Source organism: Cotesia typhae, unplaced genomic scaffold, assembly GCF_013202065.1.
Source record: "Cotesia typhae breed Kobodo isofemale line unplaced genomic scaffold, CoteBio_Ctyphae scaffold_121, whole genome shotgun sequence".
NCBI lineage: Eukaryota > Metazoa > Arthropoda > Insecta > Hymenoptera > Braconidae > Cotesia > Cotesia typhae.
The window spans coordinates 2,203,327-2,224,792 of NW_027423773.1; the positions used below are offsets into that span (position 1 = coordinate 2,203,327).

Genomic DNA, 21,466 nt, shown 5'->3' on the forward strand with positions numbered 1-21,466 from the left:
ATATCATATATATATATATAATATATGAAAAATGCATGTGGGTACTCAAATGAAAGGTCTCGATAAGCGTAACATCAGGATGAGCTTATATCTATCGTGATTAAGGCATAGCGTCAGAAATATGTATAATCTCTAATTTTTTGACAATATTGTATCATGACAACTACCTTAAATCATTAATCACTGCTAACACTTTTTCCGATTAAATAAAAAATAATTGTATAGTCTGTAAAATTTATCAAACGATTAATATGAATTCTGTTTTAATACTTATCATCAATCATCAATATTGACATTAATAAATCATTGATATCCTCAAATTGTGATTTCCTAAAATCCACGGTTTTATTTATCGAATGTTGGAATATGAATAAAAGATAGAGCTTTCGCTGACATTTATAATCGATAAACAACTTTTAAATTTATTTATATACCAGCACAACTCAAGCATTCGTTTACAGTAAATACATAAAATACTAAGATATTTAAGGATTTATTCGGATATACTCATAAACTATCTGGATTTTAATATTTAAATATCAATAAATATGGTTTTATAAACGTCATTATGGTTTAATGTACCACAACGCAGAACAGTGAGTAAATAAATAGCTCCATTCGACCGTACTCGATGTGAAAAGGTCAACCTTAAATGTTATAATTGAAAAAATATATCTTTAATTGTATAACTGTTTTTAAACTATTATAAAAATAACAAAAAATGTTAAATTATAACATAAGTGGATTTTTTAATAACTAAATTATGACAAAAATTATTTTTAAAAAATTAGATGTGTAATTTTAAAAATTTTCTACATGTGAAATTTTTTCTTTTTTTTTTTTAAACTAAAATTCAAATTTGCGCGCGCAAACGCGCGCATGAATTTAGGATTTGCATATATTTTCATGCTTTGATATATTTGACCAATCACGTTACGAATAGTTTGCTTACATGATATATTTTCATATTTTTCATCTAAATTATAAAAATGGAGAACCCGAGATGGTAACTATCACTATCGTTATACTGACTATTACACGAAAAAAAGTAAATTGTAATATTCACTCGGATTCTGGTTAGTTTTTATAGTTTCAAACAGTAAAAAATTGCCATTTCAATATATAGTCTATATTATGAAGAGAAGAGGAACTCAGATGAAAGAGAAGGGCGTCTCATTCTCTGGGAGAATTTAATATTTCAAACAGTAAAAATTATACTTTTAAAATATACATTTTACCAGTCTAAGCAAGTCAATAATTACAGTTTGATTTTTAGCGTTACTTTGTAAATATTGACGTTACTTGTATTAGAAATTTACTAACTTTATTCTATACTTTTTACATATCATAACATCATTTTTTAGGTACAAAATGATAAATATTAAAGTCTGAATTGTTAATTATTATACTTAAACATTTTAGACATTTACATGGCGAATATTACTGTTTGAAATAGTATTTTCTTCCATGTAAAAAGTAAATTGTAAATATTACAATTTTACAATGTGAATAGTAAAATCATGTGATTTTACTGTTTGAAGTGGTAATTTTTAGCAGTTGATCATTACTTATTATAAATCGACTGTTATTTATTACAGTTGACTTTTTTCCGTGTACCATTACAAATATCCAAGTCCAGTAACTATACTATAAAACAGCGATAATAATAAAATTTTAGAAATTTTCTTCGTGTATAAAACAGCCACGTGTAATTATTACTTATATAAGCATGCTAGTGTAAGTATTTAACTCAATTAAATAATTGAGTTGTCATAAATGTCTATATAAAAACACGATGTTCAATACATAATAAGTACGCTGCCAAGCGCAGAGAACGTGAATCTAATCCAACAATGAACTCCTCCCCTACAATACTACGCGACTACGTTGGCATCAATATGTTAAGTTCTGAATGTATGTCAATGAGTCGTCACATTCAGAGTGAATTTTCAACATCAATCATATCATCATACATGATTTCTGTGTTAAAAATACTTTTCAGAGTGTTTTTTAAAGCAACCAAACAATAAAGCGCAGCACGTCTTCCGTGAACTTGATTCAGTTAGATTGTTTTTTTAAATATTTTTTTAATAATTCTAAAAGGCAGAGCATGTCTTCTCATACACCAACTAAACTTAGTACTGAAAGGTTAAAAAAATCATTATACATCTAGCCTTTTTTCAACCGTTCCATTTCCATCCATGATACTTACTTTCTTCTTAGTTTAAGGAGATCCAAGTACCCTCCTAGTGTAAAGAATGTCTATAAAAAAATAATACGTAGAAATACTTTTGTTGTGCATCTTAAAATTAATTAATAACATTTTTGAGGGAATTTTTGAAAAATTTACTCATTTTAATAATTAATATTATTTAATTGTCTTATAAAAAATATAGCACTCTAAATTACCGGTACACGGAAAAAAGGTTCACTTGAGCCAAGAAAATATTTTTCTTCCTAATTATTTTCTTGAGCGAAAAAAAATTTTTTTTTTAAAGAAATTTCACTTATTCAAACAAAATTAATTTTCTTGCTTTAAGAAATATGTATCTTGATCCAAGAAAATTTATTTAAGTCAAGAAAATTTCTCTCTTGCTCCAAAAAATTAAATATTAATAGTTTTATTGATTAACGTATCAAATGGGAAGATGAAATAATATTTCATCATTTTTTTTCATTCAATATGTAAAATTGCACGCTAAAATAATATAAAATGGGTATCAAATATTCAAGAGAAAAATTTTCTCAAGGTGAGAAAATTTTTTTTTTAGCTGAAGTAGGTGGCGCTGCTTCCCTAAAGTATCTAAAAATCTTGATCAAATATACAAATTTATTGTATCAAGTATTTATGATAATTTGAATTAAGAAAAAATTACTTCCTCTAAGAATAGAATTTCAAGAAAAATTTTTACTTCGGCCAACACAACTTTGGTCTTCCTTCAGGCACCCAAAAATTTTTTTGAGCCAAGAATTTTGTTCTCCAGTCAAGAAATTTTTCTTTCTGTGCAGAAAATTTACTGTTTTTTAATTTTTTTTATAAATTATTTGGCTAAGTAGATTGAATTTACAAATTTTAAAAATTTGACTTCTTCGCGTGAATCTCCTTAAGCAAGAAATTTTGTCAATTTTATTTTTAAGTTTGAAAAATTCAAAATTACACGCCTGATTTATTTTTTAAGAAAAAAATAAATTGTGCAATTAATTTTTAAAAGAAAAATAAATAATTAAGTAATTTTTACAATAAATAAATTACTACCAAGAAAAAATTTTTCAAAAAATTACAACAATACATTTTTATATTATTTTTTTGAAAAAAAATGAAAAATTAAGTTAGCTGACATTTAAAAATTTTTAGAATTATTATGCTACGTAGATTGAATTTACAATTTTCCAAAAATTTGACTACTTTGCGTGAATCTTTTTAAAAGTAAAAACTTTTCCTCGTAATAATATTTATAAACTAAAAGTCAAATATCAACAAAGGATGATAAATATCGCTGGGCTTTGCTTTTAGGTACTCTGAATGCCTCTGAATATATTTGGAGATAATAATTGTTATGTATTGTTATCTGTTGAAGACAGCGGAGTTGTTGGAAGCGGTTCGCGGGCGGGGCCGGTGGTGACTCCTCACACACTTGAACTCACACCTCGGGGTAGAGTTATTTTGCAGATGGCGTCTCCGGAAACAGCCAGGGCGTATTTACCACCAGAGTATAGACCGGGTCGTTTGTATTCAGACACTGAATCCGAAAAAGTAAGTTCATAAATAAACTAACTAAGTAAGCAACCAGAACAATAAATAGCTGATGTATAGACCTTAAAACAATTATCCAGATGCCAAGACCCCGTAAACTCTAGTTTACTAGACCCCTAGACACTGACACATAATGATAATTTCCGTAGATGTGGATGTACTCTCTGGGCCGTGCGTTATTGGATACCACCCCACGGGTCGCTGCCCTTACAGGTTCAGTGTCAGTTTCACCGCCTTCGGCACTACAGTCTGTTTTAGCAGCTATGATTGAACTGGATCCGCAACGACGTGCTTCTCTCATGAATCTTCTTGATGTACGTTTTTCAATTTTCATTTTGCTACTACAAATTACGCTTCTTTATCCACACGGAAATAACAAGATGACACTGGATATTATCCCAGATTATACTCAGTGATGTCTGTGGTGAAAAAAATTTTCAGATAGTAGCTAGTATAATCTAGATTATACTGGGTGATATCTGGGATTATAATCAGTATAATCTGTGATTATAATCAGTATAATCTGGGATTATACTAGCTACTACTTGAATTTTTTTTTTACTCAGTACAATCTAGGATGATATCCAGTGTAATCTTGTTTTTACCGTGCATAGATATATCTACAGATATATTCCCTGTAATTTATTTTATTAAAATTAAAATACAATCAATAACATGTTGTGTAATTTAATTGTTACTGAAAATGCACCGGTACATTATCCCTGACATTTAATTTATACGGATGAATTAACTGCACAAGCTGCCTCGTAAAATATGGGAATCATATTATTAATTTAAATGCACTCTACAGCTTTAATAGATAGTTCTATTTGTTTTTTCTTCAAGATAATTAAATGTCTGACAAAAGAAATCTTGTCAACTATTCATGGACTGATAGAAAATTTATGTTGACTCGAAGAATTCAAAATTGTTAAAAGAAAAGAAATTATTTATACTTTTCAAAAATGTTTTTTTTTTTTTTTTATAAAGAATTTAATTTTATTGATGGAAGGTTGTAAACTTCTTGTAAAATCACATGACAGTATGTAAACATTAGGACGTTGACATGTATGTTGAGTGGGTTGTTACCTTACATTACGGCCTTTGTCGTTAGTTCATGCAAGTTAATTTTTTGTGTTCCCATTATGGACATCCGCTATTTTTAAATTAGTTTTCACTCGATAAAGTATAAATAAATGATTGTATGGTTACTTAGACTATAAATAATCTGAAATAATTTTAAACAATGCAATTATATAAAAAAAACACTGAGAAATCTGAAATTAAATTTATTGCTATTTGTTAATTAATTAAACGGATCCCGGGAGCCATAAGGGCGTTTAAAAAAAAATTTTTTTTTTCGGGAATCAACTTAGTTTTACCTGAAACGTCGAAAAATACAAAAAAAAAATATATTTCTCAAAAATAAAATTTTTTTTGAAAATTTAATTTTTTTTTTGTCTAAAAAAAATTTTTAGTTTGAAAAAAAATGTTTTTTTGTATTTCTGTACGTTTAATACAAAAATAAATCAGTTAATTTTTTTGTATGAAACATGCAGAAATACAAAAAAAAATTTTTTTTTTAGATTTAGAAAAAAAAATTTTAATTTTGAAAAAAATTTTTTTTGCATTTTTTGACGTTTTAGGTAAAAATAAATTATATAAGTAAAAACAATGATTAAGGTGTTCTATAAAAAAAATTTGACAATATTGATTTGAAACACGATAAAAAGTTCAAGTATTGATGATTACTCTAATAGGGTAAAAAATTGGGGCTTTTACTTTAGTATTTTCTTCCATAAAGAATAAATTGTAGTATTTAAATGATAATCATTATGATGATTATTAAAATCACGATTTTACTGTTTGAAATGTTAATTTTTTTCAGTTAATCATAACTTATTATTTATTAGAGTTAATTTTTTTCCGTGTGTAATCCAGAATCAAATTTCCAATTTTTTCACTTTGATAATTTAACACTTATAAAATTACCAATCTCAATTTAAAATAATAAATTAGTCGCTCTGAGTAAAATTTAGTCCTTGTAAAAAATGAAAATTTGATCTGTTTTAAAGTGCATGTATTCGAACTTTCAGGTAATATCAGAGTATTGTCGTACACGTATGATATCAAAGCCTTTCACTCGTATAGTAATGGACATGTACCGTGAAGTTATAAGATCACCTCAGTACATAGCCCGTAACCGAGCGGCGTCCTCACGTCAATTACATCCTCATCGCTGGAATCAACGTACCGAAAACAATGAAAAATCAATTCCCCCAAGCTGTAACTACACAAAGCCTCACCACGTCAAAGGACAGATTTTCAAAGTTCAATCACGCAATTCACGGTCTCATCCCAATCTTCCGAGTGTCCTCGAGCCATCGACGCTGCACCTCACCAAGCATCAATTTAAATCCCAAACAGATATTAAATCGAACGGGGCGTTATTAACAGACAAAACACCCAGCCACATTCGAACCAACTCACAGCCGATATATTCCGAGTATCCCAACAAGCCGGCAAACGATTCAGAGATAGTGAACCCAGTAAACCGTAAAAACGATGAAAAGATTCCAATTAGCGTCTACAGTGAGCCGATTTACGCTTTTCCCGTAAAGCCATTCCTTAGCTCTCAGGATGTGCGCGTCAACGGGCTAACCGTCAAGCACACTCAAAATCAAAACAGTCACTACGTCCGACCCAACGGAAAGATAAATTTAGATCCTACCACAAGTAATAATAACTGCAATTACAATTCAAATCCTCAAAAGCACATTAAAGATTCTCATTTTGGCCAAGTGCCATTTTGTAGCATAGAAATTATCCCCGACTCTTCTCACCAAAATCGGCCGGCCCATCTTGCCCTGCATCGTCAGTATTCAAGCCCGCAAATTCAGAGCCGTAATTTAACAGGACAAAACTTGAGAAGCAATTCAGTAGAGTCGATAATAGAATCTCAAAAACAGTATCACAATCACAATCAACATCAACACCAACAAAAGCAAAAGCAATATCAAAATCCGGATAAAATATATCACTCGCAGCCACAAGAACAGATGGAACGTCACCAAGAATCTACTTACAACGTCCAATCTTCAGTAGTTAACAACCCAGTGACAAATTACTCTTATCCGGGTGTTATCTCTCTGCCGGAGCCTCCCAACAACCCACCGCCGCCCAAACCACCTCGGAATCTCCAAGTACGAAATGGGCCAAGGGCTCGTCGTGGTAAACCCGTACAACGAGCTCCATCGCGGTTGTATCGAGCTCTTGGTGGTCCAATACGTTGTCTGAACAAGACACAATGTGTCGGTCCGGAATTTGTAGTACGAGCTAATCAACCGTCAAAATTCCTCAAAATTGGTGACCCTAAGGGCAACAATGTAGGCCGGTTGGTTGTCATCCTGCTTTCTGGGCAGCGTATCGACGTCGTATGCGATCGGAATAGGATAACTGCGAGCCACTTATTCCAGGCGATAATTCAAGCCGAGCAATTGGAGGAGAACTTCACTCTTGGTTTGGCGGCTTTGTTAGCCGGAGACTTTGCAATGTTACCACCAGAGACTAAGCTTCACAAAGTAGCGCCGCCTGGGTGGCTGAACGACAAAAATAAACCCGGACCCCTTTGTCTTCCAACGAGCTTCATGCTTTATTTACGGGAAAGATTTTTTCTGCCCTCTTTACGGGGAATCCGAAGCTGGATTTCAAAACATTTGTTGTATCTTCAGATAAGACGATGTATTTTAGAACAGCAGCTGGTCTGCTCAGTACCGCAGCTCGTCAATTTGACAGGTCTTGCTCTTCAAGCGGAATTTGGTAATTACAATGAGAATGAACACGGTCGGGGAAATTATTTCCTTCTAGAGCATTACGTACCCGAGACATTGATTCTATCAAATTCTGAGGAAAGATCCCAAGTGAATTTATCTAATGAAACTCTCACATTGCAGCTGCATCAAGCGCACCAAAATAGACGAGGATTAGATCCTAATACCGCTGAGGAATTATTTATTACTCATGCCCAAGAACTTGATGACTATGGATTGCATCTTTATATTGCGACAATTGATGCTAGAGAGCTTAACAAAATAATCCAACAATTGTCGAAGGAATCTAAGCTTAAAAAAATTAACTATCAATCGAATGATACTATTGTTAATGTTGAAGGTAAGGAAAATGTCTACGCTGTACCGAAAAATATTATTCCTGAAGTTAACAAGAGTGTCAAAAGCAATGATAAAAATAACAAAGTTAGAAAAGCAGAAACTAACATTTGGTTTGGAATTTACGGTCAAGGTGTTAAATTATTCAAGCGCGCTGGGCAAGTTAGGGAAATAACGGAGTTAGTCCGACTGGAATGGCGGGATATCCACACGTTGACGTACAGCAAAAATGGCCTTGTAATTTATACGAAACAAAATGGCCGTAAGCATCTTAAATTTCATTTGAAAATGGATCACAAAAAAAGTTACTATGCTTTTAATTTGACGTCTTTGCACCATCAATTTTTCCAAAAATTCAGATCAGGATTGACGTCGCATCAAGATTTGATAAAAGATTTTGGCGTTGCTTTAGTGACAGAATCTTCAGCGAACATTAAATCAAAAAGCAAAGTCAAAGTTAAAATTGGCTCGGTGACGAAGGCTGCTAATGTCACCGACAAGTCGTTGGAAGATTCTCAGAACAAAGAAAATGAAAATCCTGATAAAGATTCAAGCCCGTCGCAAATTAGCAATGACTCTGTTTGCTACACGCCAGAAGACGACGGGCTCTATGCACAAGTTAATGCACGTTTAGAGCCAGAAGGCGCTCGATTGGAGCCGGAAGGCGCTTCCCGTGATACTGAAGATGAAGGTGAACGTGCTCAATTGAATGAACGTGATAAATTGGATAACTGCAGAGTATTTAGAGACGACGGGTACAATTATCAGAGTATCGGGCAATTGTGCAAGTCTATTTATGATATTCCTAAGTTGATGTCTTCCAATGGTTATAAATCGAGTGATAAAGTTGCGATTCATCCAGAAGAGCTTTATGCGGCGATTGATAAGTCCGGGGGTGCTAAAAAGAATCAATTGCACGTTTATCGCTCGACTGAGTCCGCTTCTGACTGGAGCGCAGAAAATGACGCGAAAAATTACAGCAAAATAAAAACTTCAAGTCTTCCTAGTTCTAATAACAATCCTGCTTCAGCTAATCTCCAGCAAGATCACCAGGGTTCAAGGACACCCAGCTTGCCCAGACGGTTGGGGGTTAAAATGGGCACCCGGGCTATTTATGGCAATAGTTTGGCGCCCAAAGACTCCGCTGATGAATTTGAATCAATGTCGCTCAAGTCGGATTCTGTTTCTTCAATACGCTCGTTGGTTCATTCTAATGAATCGCCTATGGCTGAAGCTTATGTTTTAAGTATGTTAAATTCTTTTTTTTTAGAAAAAAAAAAAAAAAAGAAGGAAATTTGAGTTTTTGATTTATTTTTTGTTACTTCAGATGCTGACTTACGGATCAATGATGAAACTTTTCATATATCGAATGATGAAACTATGTCGACGTCCCTTATGGCACGACTGGAAGAGCTGTCGTTTGTTGAAGAACGGATTTTACGCACAATTAAATTAGAAAGGGGCCATGGAGGCAGTATTGGGTTGCAAGTTACTGAAGGTAATGACGGAGGTGTTTATGTTCAAGCTATTTCTGTTGGTGGGTCTGCTGATATGGCTGGAAATATTAATAAAGGTAATTATTTTGATAATTACACACATACAAACTCGATTTTTGCCAAACCAATAATCTCCCGATTTTTTAAAATCATCGATTTTTTTAGCGCGAAATTTAAATTTTATTTGTAAAAAATTTGAAAAACTATGTGTAATTTAAAAAAAATTTTTTTTTTTTAGTTCTAATTTAATAAATGAAAAATAATAAAAAAATTTAAAACGTCGGCTAACTTTATGACATTAAAGTTAGCACTCACTAGAAAATTTTTTAATTTTTTTTAACAAATAAATTTGTTCAAAAAAATCATTTAAAAAAAATTCTATTATTTATTTTTAAAAATTTCTTCATTATTTATTTATTATAAGAATTTTAAAATTATTACATATATAGTGTTACATATGCCATAAGGGTGTATAATAAAAATTCTGTTTTTTTTTTTAAGTCCAAAAAAATTTTTAATTTGAAGAAAAATTTATTTTTGCTTTTCTACACATTTCATACAAAAATACGTTAATTCCCAAAAAAATTTTTTCACAATAATAATAAAAGGGCATATAAAAAAAAATTTTTTTTTGGGAACCGACGTATTTTCATATGAAACATGGAGAAATGCAAAAAAAAAAATTTTTTTTCAAACTAAAAATTTTTTTGGACTTAGAAAAAAAACAGAATTTTTATTATACGCCCTTATGGCATCCGAGGTGGGTCCCGGGAGCCATAAGGACGTATAAAATTTTTTTTTAGCATTTAGTATTATTAAACAATCGCTTCTTCAAAAATATAAAATTTTTTTTTACAAAATAAACTAATAAAATTATTAAAAATAAAAATAATTTTCAGGTGATCGAATCGTAGCAATAAATGGGCATAGTCTACTTAATTTTCGTTACGAAGATGCGTTGAAGCTGCTTCAAAATAGTTCTTGCCACACGATTGAATTGGTCTTATCACAAATTATTAACCACAGTAATTACAGTGAAAATTATTCTTGTAATCAGGATAATATAAAGACCACTCGAAATCAATTGTTAAGTACAATTAATGATAAATCAGATAATTCATTAGACACACAAACAACTTCTAGTTTGACATCAAGATGGTTAGCGCCATCTAAATCATGTGATCCTACGGCGTCAGTTCAGAATACTTCTAGCGCCTACAGCAGTGCTGCTTCTAGTACAATGGGCAATTATGATGCTAAAAATTTTTATAATATTGATGGAATTTCGAGGAATGGAATTAATTCTGCTAGCATACTGATTAATATTGAAGACTTGGATATAAGTTCATCCAGTCATCAAGTTTTTATATAGATCAGGTAAGATTATTATTTTACACACTTCAAATTTAATTATTAAATAAAAATTAACCACTTGAGAGTTTACCAAACTCTTATTTTATTTTTTATTCTTTTTGTTTGCTTAAGTGTCTGTTAACTTTTAAACTGTCGGCACTATAAAAGTTTTTATTGATAATAAAATTGTCAAGAATTTAATTATCTAAAAAAAGAAGAAAAGATTCTCGATAAATTTATCAGATTTCTCGGATATAAATAGAAATATAGTTTTAAGATTTTCTTTTTTTAAGTAAAGAGTAGAAAAGTTTTCTAAAAAAGTATAATTTTTTCTCAACTAGAACACTTGTAACTTTGGAACTATCGGTTTTATTAAAAATTCATTAAATTTAAATTTTAAAAAAATTCAATCGTGAATTTTACTTAGAATTTTTTTTTTTACTTAAAAATAATTGCAATTTAATATTCTAGATTTTTAAATTTAATTATAAGGTAAAAGCCCTATTTAATTATTAAAAAAAATAAACGAAAAAAAAATCTTTTCTTTTTTAATAAATGTTTAAAACAATTAATGCATTTCTTCATTTTTTTTTTTTTTTATTTTTTAAATAGTTTCTTTATAGAAGATAAAATTCTCAAAAGTTACAATTTGTTCAATTTAGATTATTTTTTATTATAATGAGAAAAATAAATTAAATGTCAAATTACAGTAAAAAGTTTTTAAAATAAAAAATTTAATAATTAAATAATAAATAAAATTATCTATAAAAAAATTCTTTCTCTCAATGTCTAATATTTTATGAAGATTAAATTAGCTGAGATCTAAAAATTTTTCTAATTATTTTTTTATTGAAAAAATTGAAAAAACAATGATAAAAGAAAAGTTGACAATATCGATTTGAAAGACGATAAAAAAATTCAAATATTCATGATCACTCTCATAGTGTCAATAATGGGGGCTTTTACCTTAAATTAAAAAAAAAAAAAAAAAAAAAAAAAAAAAAAAGCGCATCTTCAATACTTTCACGAAACTATTTATCTAACAAAAGTTCTTTATATGCATTAAAAAATACTTCGAACACCTTGACTTTAAAAAAACTTTGATCAAAGCACGTCTCTTTAAAAACTTTTAAGATTTAATTTTTTACTTTTTTCATTCTAACATTCTAAGCTTTTGACTATATTGATCTAAACTTCGTCTATACTCTATAACACTCTTTGGCTTATATGACTTATTGCGATCATCTTATGATTAAACCTGTAAATATTAACTACCTATCGACAAACTTTTGAAATAAACGAATTGTAAATAGACAAGAAAATTTAAGTAAAAATCTCTTATTTTTTTTTTTTTTTTTTGAATCTCGAGTGAAAAAATTTTAGTTTTTGATGTTTTAAAAAGTCGCGCCAAATTTTTTCAATTTCAAAATCGTCAAAAATCGAATTTGTTTTTATTTAAAAAAAAATTATTTTTTTTTTTTTTTTGTTTAATTTTTTTTCTCGTCACGGTATAATTTTATAAACCAAAAAAAAAATGAAGTTTCTGAAACTTTTACCTTAAATCCAGTGGATAATTTATTTAATTAATTTTTTTTTTCAAACATTAATATTAATAATAATTACACTTTAAATTTGTTTCATTTCATTGTTTAATTTCGAGATCTTTTGCATTAATTAATTTTACTAACAAAAATTTTAATTAAATTTTGAAAAAGTCGCATTTAGCTAAAATCCAACTGAAGATATATTTTTTTTTGCAAAAAAGAAATTATTAATATAAAAAAAAAAAAAAAAAAAAAAAAATTAGTTTTAAATTCTTCATCTGTGTGTAAATAAATTTATAAATTATTTTTTTTGAAGAAAAAATTTAAAGATTTAGTAAAACTATTATTAAAAAAAAATTGTAAATTAAACATTGATTGTTTTTACTAAAATAGAAGTTTTTAAAATTTTTAATGATCTCTAAAAGCACTTTAAAATGATTAAACATGAAATGATGGTTCGCTAAATTAAGCTCACTAAAAATTAAACGCCATCGACTTCAATAATAATTCCATAATGAACGTAATTACATTATGGATAAAAATACTTGATTTATGAGAGTAGAATATTAAATTTTAGTTAAAGCTTGGGGTTGGATACCATTCTTGCGGTCTTTGAAGGTTGAATTATCTATCGACTGAAAATATCTACTAAGATAAAAATACACAAACTCATTAATCTTTTCAGGAATAAAAAATAATTCCGTAAATTTTTTCTAACTAGAAATAAAAAAATTACCGATATATTTAATTTATAAATTTTTTTACAAAAAATGAATAATTAAAAAAATTATTTTTTAATTTAAATTTATTTTTTAATTAAAATCTATTTTGGTGATGGCTCCTTCAGACTTAATCAGTCACAAAACCATTTTGTGACGTTAAAAAAAGAGTAAAATTACTCTTTATGAGACCAGCGTACATCTCTAGACTCAAACTAAATCATTCAGAAGATTAATTAGCTTATTTATTGAGTTTTAAATTAATTTACTTCTTGAACGGTCTCTGTGCGACCATTTACTGCGGCAATACTTGTCGTTCAATGAAAAATGACTCTTGTTTTTGACTATCGATATTTCACCAAGAAATAGTCGCACAGTAAATCGAGAAGCGGTTTTGAAAACGGTGATAAATCTTTGATGATTGTAAATCATTGTCCTGAAAAAAAAAAAAAAAAAAAAAAAAAAAAAAGTTCACATTCATAACTAGTTTACAATAATTTTATTAATATAAAAGTAACAATTTTATTTTCTAATTTTTCTACTAGATTAATAAACAATTTTTTTTTAATTTAAAAAAAAATTAATAATTGCTAAAAAAAATTATTTTTATTTTTAATTATTATTTAACATAAAATAATGAATACTTGAAATAAATTTATAGACTAAAAAAATGTAATATTAATTCAAACCTTTCAACTCAAGTATTTCTAATTAAATTAAATTACCATTATCTACTTAGACAAACCTGAACTATCGATTCGACATTATTTTCTATTATACTATAACTAAACCCAGGAGTTCAAGGGTGAAGAGGGTGATTAAATGAATTTGTATGGAATCCTCGTCAGTAACTTACGAGCCGTGGTATCTCTTACTTTAACTTACCGCACTAGTCTCGGGGTCGTATCCATCACTTAATTTAAAAAATAAATAAATAATTCTGTTATTTCTTCTTTATTAATTTAATAAAATATTTATTTTTAATTTATCATGAATAAAAGTATGATTTTTTTATGTGAAATAATTTTTTTAAAAAAATTTATAAATATTTTTTTTTTAAATCATTAAATTATTTATTTTAATAAAAAATTTTTTAATTAAAAAAAAAATAATTAAAATAATTTTTTTATTTAAAAATAATTTTTTTTTAAATCTAGTGTTAATAATTTAAATAATTTAAATAATTAAGTGATTAATTAAAAAAAAAAGTGTATATTATGTTACAGTTGAATTAAATAATCCACCAGCAGTGCCATTGCGTCGTAAAAAAACTTCATCAAATAATAAATTATTAATATGTAATTTATCACCAAAACAACCAATTAAAAATATAATAATTACATCAGGAGCATCCAGCAGCAATAAATTAATAAAAGAAGATGACAAAAATTTAATAAAATATTCATCAAATTTAAATAAAAAATTAAATATTCCCATAATTAAAGAACCACAAAAAATCCAAGAGGATAAAAAATTAAAAATAAAAAATAATCCAACGCTTTTATTTACTACCAGAGACTTTGAAAGTGTGATGGAGCATTCAGAAATGAATAGAGACTCCGATAAATCCAACTTAACAAAATTTCCCGCTAAAAAAACCAATAATAATAATAATAATGTTACAAGTGAAGAAACTACATGTTTTACAATTACAGCCAGTAATTTACCTTTTGCGACATTTAAAAGAGAGCTAACTAATGAAAATTTTCCATTAAATAAAAATAATTCTTTTAATTTTGAAGATAAAAATAAATTTTTCACCGATTTAAAAATTCAAAATTTAGAGAATAAATCAAAAGAAAATGATGAAAAAAAAATGATGAAAAATGGAAATAAAATTGATGAAAAAACTCCGAATCAAATGAAAAATGATTTATTAAACGAGCTTGTTACTAATTTTAATGATTTAAAATTAAAAAAAATTTCTATTACAAGTCAGGTCACTGATAAAAATAATAGTGACAAAAAATTGATGGTAGAAAAAAAAATTAATGCTTATAATAATAGTAATAAAAATAATAATGGAATAAATTGTGTAATATCTATGAACAATAGTGCCTGTAATATAGGTAAAAAGACTGATGATAAAGATCTGGAGATCGATAATTACAATAACGATACTACTAGTCTTAAAATTATGAAGAAAAATAATAATTCGCCTATTTTACCGGCAAAAATAATTTCTAATTTTACGGATGATAAAATTAGTCTTCTTTGTATAAATAATAATAATAATAATAATGATATTGACAATAATATTATTGAAAAGACATATACATTACGACGTAAAAAATCTGGTAGAGTTAGTCACAATTATGGAATAAATGACCAGATTAATAATTCTAAAAATAATATTATTAATTTTAGAAATGAAAATAGTGATATTGCTTCAGATTCGTGTGTAGAAAAAGATATTAAAATAAATATGAATGATAAAAAAATAGTAGTTGAAATTGAGCATACATTGGTGAAGAAATGTAGTAGGAGTGTGATTGATTATAAAGTTGATGAAGGTGGTAAAAATTTTAGTTCAAATGAATTTAATCTGAAACCAATGACGGGGTCTTGTTTGAGAAACTCACCGTCAATAAGTCAAAGTTGTCACAAAAAAGTTAAGTTTAATGGCAATAAAACGACGGGTGCTAATAAATTTAAAAAAGTAAAGCGTCGAGCTCCACCACGGCCTTTCAGTAATGGTAAAGGAGCTATTGAGTGTACGGTGTGTGACAATCAGGAGGAAAAGGAGGATCCTGGGAAATTTAATGATAATGATTTGGGAAAAATTAGACGATTGACTAGTGAGGTAAATTGATTTTTTTTAAGAAAATTTTGTTTTGTAAATTAAACATTTTTGGAAGATAAAAATTTTTTTTAATAATTATTTTAAAAATGGCGCAGTTTATATTTTATTTAGGCAAAATATAAAGAAAATTAAATAATTCGAAGTATTTAAAAGATAAAGTAATTAAAATAATTTTAGGTTGGTATTTAAAACAATTAATGTTAAACAAGTAATTAAATAATTACTTTTGTTAAATTGCATTGTACTTTCTTAATTATTGGAATTTTTAATGATATAAGCTCATCCTGATGTTACACTCATCAAGAGCATTCATTTGAGTACCTACATGCATTTTTGATATATTTTTCATATATACATATATGTAATATATATAAATATATAAAATATATGAAAAATTGATGTGGATACTCAAATGAAAGGTCTCGATGAGTTTAATGTCGGGGTGAGCTTATATCTTTAAAAATGTCTATAGTTCACAAGATAGAAGGTTATTTCTTAATTATGTATCTAAAAATAGAGTATTTTCGAATGCAGCTTAAATACTAATCATCCAAAATTGACTAAAAAATTTCATTGTTTTTTTATCATAACATTTTCAAACATTTTTTACAAATGAAATTTTTTTGTTTATTTAATTTAAACTTTTTAATTATCAAAAGTATTTTAATTAATTGACTATAAATAAAAAAATTTAATTTCTTAAAAACAAATCATTTTTATTTTCATTTAAATTATTTATAATAAACTCAAAGCTAGTATATCATTATTTATTTACTTATAATAAGACCCAAGAGCATAAACCGATTATAGGGTCACTTAATAATTCAAATCCAAAGTCAAAGTATTATATTTTATTAAGAAGACTAATTATGTAAGTCATAAATTAGAAGATAGATTTCCGTTAAAATTATTAATTAATTTCATCAAATATTCCACTATTGATCTTCCTAAATTCTAAAAAAAAAAAAAAATTTTTATAAAAACTAAAACTTTAATTTAATAAAATTGTAAAAATTCCTAAAAAATAATTGATTGAAATTTAATTACAAAAAAAATTAATTAACAATTTTATTTTTATTGAATACTAATTAACATTTAAAATATGAATGTACCAAGTAGACTTTTAATTACAAAAATAAAAATAAAAAAATTTCACTCCAGAGAATTCAATTCATAATTAAATTAATTATTCATGTACGTTTATTTAAATTAATTATTATTTTTTATGTTCCAGGCGTACTCACAGCCGACAAATGAAGAAAACTCACCAAGACGCAATGTTAAGTCAGGTAAAAACCGAATTGTTTTTTTTCAATCCCTATTTAATAATAGAGTATGTAAATATTGTGTAAAAGTGAACAAATGAGAACAAGTAGGGTGAGGATTAGGGTGGGTCAAAAAAATCGAATAATTTATTTTTGACTTTATACTCTGAAAAATAGGTTCGTAGACACCTAAAAAGAATTCTCTCTAAGTATAAGCTCTTAATTATAACGGGAAGGTCCTCCGCTTTGCGGGTTTCTATTTTTTTCGAATAATCAGATAAAAAAATTTATATCTCGCTTCCAACTGCTTGGAAAAATATTCCGTGGCATAGATTTTGTGAGAAATTGAATGCTTTACAAAAAAGGTCTCTTATGACTTTTTCAAAAACTCAACCGATTAAAAGATATTCATAGTTGAAGTTTGGCTATTTTAAGGAAAATATTCGTTTTTATTATGAATTTTATAAGTCGATGAAAAAAATTATTTCGGATTGCGGAACTCATGATTTTGTAGGAAATTTACTGCTCTACAAAAATGGTCTCTTATGATTTTTGATTAAGTGAAGCCGTTACGAGATATTCATCGTCAAACATTAACGAATATCAATATTTCCAGTTTTTGATCAATAATTCGATAAATTTTAATTTAAACTATGAGTTTCAGGAAAATTTACATAAATTTGAGTTTCGATCGATAAAGAAATGTTATAATAAGTTAGATAAAGAATTATTGGAATTATCATTGATTTTCCTTGGAGAAATGCCTCAAGAAAAGATTTCTTTCAAACGTCCTGGTGCTGTTCATCATGCTAGATGGATGGCTAAGGCCATTTATAGTTTGAAAATGTATCTATTCAGAGATGAATTCAAACTCTCTCAGAAAGAATTGCATGGTCTTCGTCATTTCTGTATTTTTATAGTCACATTGTATTTAAAAGCTTGGTTTTCATCAACTTCTGCAACAACTGCTGCTTATCATGACTTGCAGTTTATGAAAAATTTATTGGAGTACAAACATATCAATCCTTTGATTTCTTCAGCTACGTGTGAAAAAATGATTTCGCACTTATGGTATTTGAGCGATGAACTTGCCATTTTATCACTGTTTGACGATGGCGTTCCATTAGAAGTAAAAAAAGTATTGTTGAAGCTGTTAATACTCGTGAAGGTACAGATTCTAAAGCTAAAAGATTTGTAATTGCTCAAGACTGAAAACAATATTAAAAAATTGTTTATAACATTTCTTTATCGATCGAAACTCAAATTTATGTAAATTTTCCTGAAACTCATAGTTTAAATTAAAATTTATCGAATTATTGATCAAAAACTGGAAATATTGATATTCGTTAATGTTTGACGATGAATATCTCTCGTAACGGCTTCACTTAATCAAAAAATCATAAGAGACCATTTTTGTAGAGCAGTAAATTTCCTACAAAATCATGAGTTCCACAATCCGAAATAATTTTTTTCATCGACTTATAAAATTCATAATAAAAACGAATATTTTCCTTAAAATAGCCAAACTTCAACTATGAATATCTTTTAATCGGTTGAGTTTTTGAAAAAGTCATAAGAGACCTTTTTTGTAAAGCATTCAATTTCTCACAAAATCTATGCCACGGAATATTTTTCCAAGCAGTTGGAAGCGAGATATAAATTTTTTTATCTGATTATTCGAAAAAAATAGAAACCCGCAAAGCGGAGGACCTTCCCGTTATAATTAAGAGCTTATACTTGGAGAGAATTCTTTTTAGGTGTCTACGAACCTATTTTTCAGAGTATAAAATCAAAAATAAATTATTCGATTTTTTTGACCCACCCTAGTGAGGATTAAATTTTAAATGAAATAATTTATAAATAACTAAAAAGAAAAAAATTACGGCCTACGAGAACGGTACTTAATAATAATGATCTTTTTTTACGCTTCTTATGTATTAAAAAAAAAAAAAAAAAAAAAAAAAATAGCTAATTATTTTACCTCTGCAATTAGTATTAATTAATAAATTGTTACTATAATTTTAAGAAAAGCTTCGATACTATTATACTTGAAAATATTTATCGTTTATTTAGATTATTAATTATTATTAAAAATAAAAATTAAAATCGGCCATAAAAAATTAAAAAGCTCAAATAATTTATTAGAATTCTAAATTGCACAAGTTAATTATTTTATTATTATTTATCGATTAAATAATTAATTAAAACCGCCTTGGTGAATTGGCGAATCTATTTTATAAAGTAGTTATGCTTTTAATCGGTAGTAATTGATTAAAAATATACAAATTTCGTAAAAAATAAGTAAATATTTTAAATTCCGATGAGATTTTTAAAAAGTGCAATTTTTATATAAAGATATATAAATAAATGAATTTTTATTTTTTTTTTATTTTTCACGTTTTTTTTTATCTATTATTTTATACCATACATATCATGGAGCTTATATGTTATCAATTTAACCAAGTGCATTTATTACTTAGATGTACGTTGTATTACTTATATTATAAAGTATCTATTATTATATAAAAAATAATACATGTTATGTATACTAAAAATATATATAGAGTATGTTTATTAGGGTGATGCATTTTTAATTGTAATGTTAATAATTTATACACTTAATAAAAATTTTTTCTTGAATAAAGATATAATCTAGGATTAAACTGAGTATAATCTAGGATTATACTCAGTATAATCTAAGATTATACTCAGTATAATCTAAGATTATACTCAGTATAATCTTGAAGGATATCCAGTGTAATTTTGTTCTTACCGTGTAAGTAATAAGAACATTTTTTAATTTTTTAATTAAGAAAAAAATTTTTAACTTTTATTTTATCAACATTATTGATACTAATAATTATATCAAAATTTTATGTACTCTATTTTTTTAATTGCTAATATTAAAATAGATAAAAATTTTTTTTTTCTTTTAATTTATGACCAATAATTTTTAAAATAATTACACAGATAAATGTTTTAATTGAAAATTTTTAGCTTTCAATTTTAAAAATTACAATTGTATTTTATGCATAAAAAATTTTAAACAAAATTTCTTGCATTAATTATTAATAATTGGAAACAAAATTAAATCTTAATCAATTTGAATTTCATTTCTGTAAAATCGAATTTTTTTTTTTAATTATACTTTAATAATTTTATCAAATTTTAAAATAATTTGAGAACTTTTATGTAATTTACTAGTTTTATAATTAAATAAACATAAAATTAAATTGAGTATATAAATTAACAAAAATATTTTTTTTTACGCAAAAATTAAGCCATAATTAAGTATTATTAATGAATATATGGTAAAAATGATTAATTAATTATATTTTAGCGACGTGAGTGTACTACACAAAAATATCGATGTTATAATTGGATTTAACCAGCTATAAAACCCGTGCAATTAATGCACCTGCATATCAATTATTAATTATAGTATCAATAATGAAATCATTTTTTAAAAACAAAATTTTTGTTGTTGTTATGAAAAGTGCAGAGTGAATTAATTAAAATAATATAAATATAATAAAAATCTAAGTTGAAAATATTGTATTACAAAATATATATATATATATATATATATATATATATATATATATATATATAAAATGTTAGTTACATTATACATTGTTTAAGTATTTATATAATTCAGATGAATATATACATATAAATATGAAAAAAAAAAAAAAAAAATTATTTGCTGGATGCTTTGTGTAGATAAAATGAATTTTGTTTATTTTATATTTTTTTAATTTTAATGTACATATTTAATATAGAAATGTATTATTATTAATGGAAGAAGAGAGTACTTTAATTAACTTTAATCGATTATCAATGTATGAGAATGACGTATAAGGAAAATATATAAGAAATGTATTGTCATATCGAATTGTACAGTTGTCAATTATAAAATTTATTAAATAATTAGTAGTTTAAGTTAATTTTATCTTTTTTTATTATAAAAATTTAATTTTGTGATGAATGATAAAATAAATAGAATGTAATTACAAAGTAATAATGACTATTTTTTTAATCATTCCAATAATTAATAATAATAATAATAATAGTAATAACTAGTAACTTTGCAGTCACTAAGTGACTGCCGTGACTTGTGAACTATAAATTAATAAAATTTTGCTTCATTAAGTAATGAATTTTGTTAAATTGCATTGTACTTTCTTAACTATTGACGTTTTAAAAGATACAAGCCCATCCTAACGTTACAATCATCGAGACGTTTCATTTGAGTACCCACATCAATTTTTCATATATTTTATATATATATATATATATATATATATATATATATATATATATATATATATATATATATATATATGAAAAATATATCAAAAATGCA

General features: G+C 26.6%; 2 protein-coding genes across 4 annotated transcripts in view; both read left to right on the forward strand.

Annotated features, from left to right (window-relative positions):
- LOC141533917 (uncharacterized) overlaps positions 1-14,396 on the forward strand; it is a 46,107-nt gene extending 31,711 nt beyond the window's left edge. For all 3 annotated transcript variants that reach the window (XM_074253016.1, XM_074253015.1, XM_074253018.1), the window contains 6 exons: positions 3,579-3,754; positions 3,904-4,068; positions 5,851-9,166; positions 9,248-9,493; positions 10,316-10,793; positions 14,259-14,396. In XM_074253016.1, coding sequence (XP_074109117.1) covers positions 3,579-3,754; positions 3,904-4,068; positions 5,851-9,166; positions 9,248-9,493; positions 10,316-10,788 — 4,376 coding nt within the window. In that variant the 3' untranslated portion in view covers positions 10,789-10,793; positions 14,259-14,396. The remainder of the gene's footprint in view (positions 1-3,578; positions 3,755-3,903; positions 4,069-5,850; positions 9,167-9,247; positions 9,494-10,315; positions 10,794-14,258) is intronic.
- On the forward strand, positions 13,855-21,099 carry LOC141533870 (uncharacterized). The gene is made up of 4 exons (XM_074252961.1): positions 13,855-13,879; positions 14,259-15,835; positions 17,070-17,124; positions 20,441-21,099. The coding sequence occupies exons 1-4, from the start codon at positions 13,855-13,857 to the stop codon at positions 20,446-20,448; spliced, it is 1,665 nt and encodes a 554-aa protein (XP_074109062.1). The 3' UTR covers positions 20,449-21,099.
- The last annotated feature ends 367 nt before the right edge of the window (positions 21,100-21,466 follow it).

What these genes read in the sequence shown, in the direction of transcription:
- LOC141533870 (XM_074252961.1), top strand. Translation starts at nt 13,855, where the DNA reads ATGAATTTGTATGGAATCCTCGTCA. An exon ending in TTTGTATGGAATCCTCGTCA is followed by an intron (nt 13,880 to 14,258) that starts GTAACTTACGAG and finishes ATTATGTTACAG; the next exon opens with TTGAATTAAATAATCCACCA. An exon ending in TTAGACGATTGACTAGTGAG is followed by an intron (nt 15,836 to 17,069) that starts GTAAATTGATTT and finishes TTTATGTTCCAG; the next exon opens with GCGTACTCACAGCCGACAAA.